This window comes from Acanthisitta chloris, unplaced genomic scaffold (genome assembly GCF_000695815.1).
Source record: "Acanthisitta chloris isolate BGI_N310 unplaced genomic scaffold, ASM69581v1 scaffold20541, whole genome shotgun sequence".
NCBI classification, from domain to species: domain Eukaryota; kingdom Metazoa; phylum Chordata; class Aves; order Passeriformes; family Acanthisittidae; genus Acanthisitta; species Acanthisitta chloris.
The window spans coordinates 2,710-10,210 of NW_008654571.1; the positions used below are offsets into that span (position 1 = coordinate 2,710).

General features: G+C 51.8%; 1 protein-coding gene across 1 annotated transcript in view; it reads right to left on the reverse strand.

The window, feature by feature from the left end:
• The window catches only part of EIF3J (eukaryotic translation initiation factor 3, subunit J), a gene marked incomplete at its 5' end in the record, with an annotated part of 4,064 nt that extends 486 nt beyond the window's left edge, over window positions 1-3,578 (reverse strand). Inside the window, 5 exons of the mRNA XM_009083586.1 lie at window positions 270-343; window positions 1,200-1,358; window positions 2,680-2,794; window positions 3,209-3,300; window positions 3,521-3,578. Of these exons, the coding sequence (XP_009081834.1) occupies window positions 270-343; window positions 1,200-1,358; window positions 2,680-2,794; window positions 3,209-3,300; window positions 3,521-3,578 (498 nt within the window). The remainder of the gene's footprint in view (window positions 1-269; window positions 344-1,199; window positions 1,359-2,679; window positions 2,795-3,208; window positions 3,301-3,520) is intronic.
• Between the last annotated feature and the right edge of the window lie 3,923 nt (window positions 3,579-7,501).

Below are 7,501 nucleotides of genomic sequence, written 5' to 3' on the forward strand. Positions count from 1 at the left end.
GCAGCATCTCCTGTTAAATTAAATAGGTAGTTTCACAAAACTGAGGAGTTCACTGTGGTTTTATCACCAGTGCTTAAATATCTTCCTTGTAACAAAGTCCTGCTCAGCTCACACAGCAAAGAGGATTTAACAGCAGTACCCAAAGGGATCATTCCCTCTCCTGCTCCTGCCCACCCCAAAGCCAGCAGCTGAGCCAGTGTCACCTGTCCCCCTTCTCCAGGGGCGCCCCGAGCAGGAGCTGATCCCCGAGGAACAGGCCCAAGTCTTACCTTCTCTTGTTTTTGTTTTTCACTGCATAGTACTGTCAGGGTGTTTGTGATCTTTTTCAAATCATCCACTTCCACTGCAGCAGGGGATAAAAAGCACAAAAAAAGACTCCTTGAGTGCTGTTCTCAGGCTGTTGAATACTTTCCGTGGTCTCTAACCCCGGACAGCAGCAGCAGTTGTGGAACTATGGGCAGTGACTGGATTTCCAGCAGCAGACTGGGGGATCCTGGTCCTACAATCCCAGAGGATTCCAGCTGGGCCCTGGGAAACCTGAGTGTTATACAAGGTAAAGCTTGGACATTAAGTCAGGGAACACAAAAATATTAATGAGGCACTTTGAAGAGGAAAATATGGAGACAATAGTATCAAAAGCAGTTTGGACAATCAGTTATTATCATTATCCATAAAGGTGCAGGAGGCTGGGAATGTCTCCCTGAGGAGCTTGGGAATCCCTCTGAGTTGGGATCTCCCAGCTGCACTCACCCAGCACCCTGGGATCGAGTTACCCTTGCTGAGGGACAGCAGGGCAAGGTCTCAGTGAGCTCTGCAATGCTTCAGCCACCAGGGCAGAAAAAGGAAAGGAGTTCGGATCAGTTTCTCTATGCAGCTCCATGCTGAATTCCAGAACAATTCATCTGCAGTCTCAGAATTACAGGGACTCAGGTTTATAATAGTTCCCTCCAAGTGAGCCACTCAGGTTATTTGGGTCAGAGAATCGATTATTATTATTATAGTTATTATTTTAGAAATGGCTTCAAGAACAACCTGCAGGATTTGGCTCAGCAAAACATGTCATGCTTTAACTGACTCTGATGTGCAGAAAGAGCAGCTCTGGTGCAAAGCACAATCCTCAGTGCATCTGTGGGAGTGGGATGGGATCAGTGAGGCAGCTGAGTCCCAGTGTTTGCCCCAGCCCTGGCACTGTGACTCACAGGAGATGCAGATGTCCCTCAGCAGAGCCTCCAGGAACCCTGCGTAGTGCAACGACTTCTCGTACTGTGTGATCTTCTCCTTCAGCAGCTTCCCAAATTCCGTGAAGTCATCTTTAGAAGAGGGATTCATGGCATCTATTCCACAAGTGCTATTTACACCTGCACAGAGAGACACAGTGCTACAGGGAGCACGGGCTGTGAGCCCTGCAGGGTGAGCCCAGAGGGAGCAGTGACCTGGCTGCCACCTCCCAGGGCTCTGCTCACCCACAGAGCCAACGGCCCAAATCCATGGCCCTGCAGGAGGTGTTCTGCTGCACAACTCAGCAATTTCATGGACTCCTGGAATGGTGTGGGTTGGAAAGACCTTAAAGTTCATTCAGTTCCACCTCCTGCCATGGGCAGGGACACCTTCCACCAGCCCAGGGTGCTCCAAGCCCTATCCAACCTGGCCTGGAACACTCCCAGGGATGGAGCAGCCACAGCTGCTCTGGGCACCCTGTGCCAGTACCTCAGCACCTCACAGGGAACAATTCCTTCCCAATGTCCCATCTGTCCCTGCCCTCTGGCAGTGGGAAGCCATTCCCTGTGTCCTGTCCTTCCAGGCTCCCATAAGCAGTGTCTGTCCATCAGTTTCCAGCTGGGTCAGACTCAGTAACCTGACTGAGCATTTCCCAATCCCTGGAAAACCTGCACCACACACAGTCCTTTCCCCCTAAATAAGCAATTCCTGTCTCCAGAAAAAGTGCAAACTCCTCTTGGTTCTCTGCAGCTGTACCCAGTGCACACCTTCCCCCCAAGCACTGCACACAGTCACAGAGCACAGTTTCCCCTGAGTAATGAGCTGATTCATGCACTGTAATCAAGGAAATGCTTCCATATTTGAGGAATGCTGCTGTGCATTAGGACCATTGCTAGTGCTTTGTTCTCAGTACCACAACCTGTGTGTACTTTGACAGCCAAGGTCAGGTCTCCCTGCAGGGTGTCCCAGATTCCTAGAACAGCTGGGGCTGGAAGGGACCTCTGGAGATTCATCCAGTCCAACCCCCTGCCCAGGTAGGGTCACCTGGAGCAGGTGACACAGAACACATCCAGGTGGGCTTGGGATGTCTCCAGAGAGGGAGACTCCACACCCTCCCTGGGCACCTGTCTCAGTGCTCTGCCACCTCCATGGAAAGGAGTTCTTCCTCATGGTGAGGTGGAACTTGTGGTTTAGTTATGGCCATTACTCCCTGTGCTGTCACTAGGCACCACTGACCAGGAGTGACACCCCTTGGAGAGATTTGTATGGATTGATGGGATCCCTCTCAGTCTCTCTGCCCCAGACTGACCAGGCCCAGCTCTGCAGTCTCTCCTCATCAGAGACACTCCAGACCCTTCATCATCCCTGTGGCCTCCCAGACCCTGTGCAGCAGTTCATTGTCTGCCTTGACCCCCTGTCACCCAGAGGTGCATTCCTACCCCACCCTGGGCACACACTCACCAAAGGTTTCCTTGGCCAACTCAAGGTCTGACTCCTCTTGTAGCTTCTTTAGCCGTAGTTTGTCTGCTAACTGTTCTTCTGGTGTGAGCTCCTTCTGTTCCTCTGGTGCCTCTAACTGGGGGGAAATGCACACAGGGAGGAAATGTTACACTTAAGCCATGGTGGTTCCTCCAGGGCCACCGAATCTCTCTCTTCTGCCTCCAGTCAGTGACCTCAAGAGCTGACGTGTGTCCCCTGGAGTGCAGCAGAGCCACAGGGTTAATCCATGGTCACTGCACCAGGAATGGGCACAAACACTGTCCTGCCACCTCCTCCCCCACTCCTGTGTTCCATCCTGTGCTGCACAGAGGAGCTGAGGTAACAGCTCCAATCTCTGGTTAAATGAGACAGGAATCAAAGCTAACAGTACAGTGTGACTGAGTACAAGTCTGGTCCATCAGACTCTGCAGGTCTTGTTCAACCCCCCAAAACCCCCTCAAATCTGCCCGCTGTATTTGATGTGACCCAGAAGAAACTAGGAGTTAGTTACCCTTTTTTTAAGCTCCTCTTGCTTTTTCTTCTGTAGTTTTTCTTTTTCTTTGATTTTTTCTGCTATTTTCTTTTTTTCTGAGACTTTTGGTTCTGTAAAACATGGAACAACAGATACAGCTCCTGGGAGGGCTGTGGGTTACCTCCCACACAGCAACACTCAGAGCCTCCAGGCTCAGCCCTGGGACCTGAACAGAGTGCAGGACACTTTTGTTAAACCAAGCCCCCCAGCCCTGCTCAGAGCTTTGGCTCCTCACACCCCCAGCAGCAGTGTCTGTGCTGGTCAGAGACAGGAGCCACCTCAGAGTCTCACCTTGTTTTACCTCTGTCTCCTTTACCTCCTCCTCTTCCTCTTCATCATCCCAGTTATCCTGCAAAGCAAGGAAGAATCTTTTACAGATACTTACAACCTCTTTAAATGCTCTCAAACCAGGAAGTCACAGGTCAGAGCCATGGGAGCTGTACCTCAGGGGGTTGGAGCTCACCGTGCTGGTTTGGACCAGTTCTTGCCATGAAAAAGGCAGTTTTGGGTCAAACAACCAGCAGTGGGGCAATAGTTACAGCACCAGGTCACGAACAGGCACATAACACCCAATAAAACAGGATTGGATTGTAATTTCTTGCATTATCAGACACTGAACATCACCAAGGGGTGGATGGAGCATAGCTGAAACCTTTTTGAAGCAGCACAGGCTGCTCTGGTTTACCACTACCCTTCAAAGACCTGTTCCCCTCAGGTACCTCCTCCTCTTCCTCCCCAGGGACCTGCTGTTCTCCAGGGACCTGCTCCCCTGTGCTGGGAAAAGCATTCCCAAGGGCTGCCCATGGAACTGTGGAGCACAGTGAGCATGAACTTGGACTTGCTGCCACACAACCCCCAGCACACAAGGTTAGCTGTGAAAGCAGCAGGAAGCAGAGGAGGATGCAGGGAGCCCAGCGCCTCAAAGCAAAAATCCCAACTGCAACCAGCCACAAGACCAGTTTTGTCCAGGTTTTCATGGAATCATTAAGGTTGGACAAGACCTTTCAAGGCCAGCCCTACCCCATGTTCAGCACCAACCATGTCCCCAGTGCTACAGCCACATGGCTTTGGACAGTTCCAGAGATGTGACTCCAGCACTGCCCTGGGCAGCTGAGCCAGGGCTGGACAACCCTTTCCATGAAAAATGGTTCCCAGCATCCAATCTAAACCTCCCCTGAACCATGTTCTGACCAAGGACAGCTGCTTTTCCATAGCAAACAGCCACCACAGGTCTCTGCACAGAACAAATCACTCGGGTGTTCTCCACCAGCCATATCTGAGTGGTCTCAGCAGTAACTCTGCCTCAGAGCCACCTTCAGCACATACAAGATCCTGAGCTCCATCCCCACAGCCCTCCTGCTCCTCCTGGCCACTGGCCCACAACCATGTGGACAATCCATGGCCCAAAGCCCCAGCACTTCCTACAAACCCCACCTGCTCATGTCACCTGCATCTTTTCCAGCAGGAACTGCTTTTCCTGACCTTTCTTCCCACAGCCACCTGGGAAGGGACTATGGGAATATGTATCCCTGTCCTAACACCCAAATCCCAGGGGATGGGCTCCACGTGGCCATCACTGCTCCAGCCTGGGCTCTGGAAGCTCCAGAGGTTCCACTGGACAAGCCCCAATCTCCTGTCAGGACATGGGAACAGGTAAGCCGCTCACTCTGGAATTTGGGATTCCCAGCTCACAGCACCTGTGCCCAGTGCCACACAGGCCACCGGAGGATTTCCTGGGTGGCAGAGCCCTGTGTTCCACTGTGATGTGCTGACCCAAGTGAGTCCCTCCACCAGCTCACCCTGTTAATTGGCACCTGCAAGGGACTCAGCTTCCCTTCCACATTCCAAGGAGCTGACTGGAATTTGGAGCAGCATTATTTTAGCTCACATCTAATTAAGAGTTTGTTACACCCACATCTCACCCAGCTCTGCTCAGCCCTGCTGAGCGCTGCCTCGTCCCTGCCACAGGCACCTCTGGAAACCAAGGATTCCAGGTGCAGGCTCCAGAGGAAGGGCAACCTGGCCAGGAGGGACTGAGGGAAGGAAACCACTCCACATCTTTAGGATGTTTGGGAGACTTCACAGAGGTCATGAGGACAAGGAGCCCACACTTTATCCACATAGCAGGCCATGGCCCACCTGGTTTATAAACTCCAGGGAATTCCAACTCCATGTCCAGCCAGCTGTGTCTGGTTTAGAAACTCTGGGGAAGTCTCTTGGAGGAAAAGCAAACTGTCATAGTGCTGTGACTTTGCTGCAGTAATTCTAAGAGAACATCTTTATTCTGAAGTATTTCCACACTACTCCTGTGTCCTTAACCACATCAGAGCTACTGAAACACCTTCCTAGGAGAGCTGAGTGGGAAGTGACAGGTGCTGAGCACGTGGGTTCAGCTCCCTGCAGGAGCACTGGGATGGGAACAGGCTCTGCCCAGCACAGAGGGAAGAGATGGAAATTCCTTGGCAGGAGGCCCAGGCCCTGAGAAACATGTGCTGGGGGACAGGGAGAGGAGTTCTGTTACCAAAGGGGCTAATTTTAACCCGGGGAAGTCAACATTTCCCAATCTAACACATCTTGCAAGCTCATTCCTAAAGAGTTACTGAGAACTGCAGGGCTGGAGACACAAACCACATTCCAAATGGAACATACCAGCACCAAGACAACTCCTGGCCAGACAACACCTCATGCTGCTGTTGAACCACATTGTGTCCCTCATGGGAATGTGGCACAGGAGGAATCCAGAGCCTGAGCTGCACCTGTCACAATCAGCTCTGGGGCTTTGGTGTTCCAGCAGGAACAGAAATCCCAGGAAAACAAACCAAAACACCTTTCCCTGCTGAATCGGTTCTTCTCTCCAGGTGCAGCTCCCGGTCTGAACCCACAATCCCTCGGGAACAGCTCAGTATTTGCACTCCAACTCAGCTGAGATCCAAAATACCTTTAAACTGAAAGAGGAGGGACAGCTGGGATACTGGGGAGAAATCCTTCCCTGTGAGGTGCTGAGGCACTGGCACAGGTTGCCCAGAGCAGCTGTGGCTGCTCCATCCCTGGGAGTGTTCCAGGCCAGGTTGGATGGGGCTTGGAGCAACCTGGGCTGGTGGAAGGTGTCCCTGCCCATGGCAGGGGGTAGCACTGGATGAGCTTTGAGGTCCTTCTGACCCAAACCATTCTGGGACTCTGGGATTCCACGTGAGGAATTGTTCCTTTGTTAAACAGCCCCAGGACTGAGATGTGTTCAAGAGAACCACTCCAGGGTCCAGTTCTCCTGGACACATTCTATCCATCTGGAAAGTTTCTCAATTCCAATGGGAGGAAAAGCAAATGTCATTGAGAATGAGCCTGAGCTACACCTGTCTGTCCCACTCTGTATGAATCACACACACCTGTACACACCTGTGCAAATCACAGACCTAAATTTCACACATCTGTACACATCTGTATAAATCTCACACCCCTGTGTAAATCCCCCAGGTGTATTTCCACACCACCCACCTGACTCCCAATGCCTGTAGGTGCTGCACAGCCCCTGCACATCTCTGGGCTGTGGCTGGTGGGAATTTAAGTAGAAAATTGCCACTTTGTAACACACTCCCAGAAACTTGGTAACTTTGGGGTTATTTTAAGAGAGAACAAACTACTTTTCCCAAGCTGTTTACACAAGGAATCTGACCCTGAGCCCCGAGGACAAGTGTAGTGTGTCAGTGTCCTGAACCTGAGTCCTCCCCAGCAGCACTGACCCCAGAAAGCCTCACCCTGTGACCAGCTGAGGTGTCCCTGTCACCTCCTAGGACTCATCCCAACAGCTGGACTGGGAGCAAAAAGGTCTTCCTTGGGTGACTTACTCTAGCCACAAAATCCTGGGACGGTTTGGGTTGGAAGGACCTTAAAGCTCATCCCATTCCAACCCTGGCACGGGCAGGGTCACCTTCCATAGACCAGGGTACTCCAAGCCCCATTCAGCCTGGCCTAGAAATCCACCTGGCACATTCCTTGTGTGTTTCCAGTTATCCCTCTGCCTGTTATCCATGTGAACAGGGAGCACACAGATTTCTGTGGCAGCACCCTGCTCAGCTTCCCAAGGAACAGCTGGATGCAGGCAGGAGCAAACAGCCTTTAAGGAAGCTTTGCCTTCATCAGCACCAGAAATGATCATCCACACATTCAATCACAATCCCATGGAGCTCCACACTGAAACACAGCAAAATCCACTCCATGGGGTGTGGAGAAGAGGGAAAAGGGAGGAAATGACAGCACAGAAGGTCGTGGTCAGCA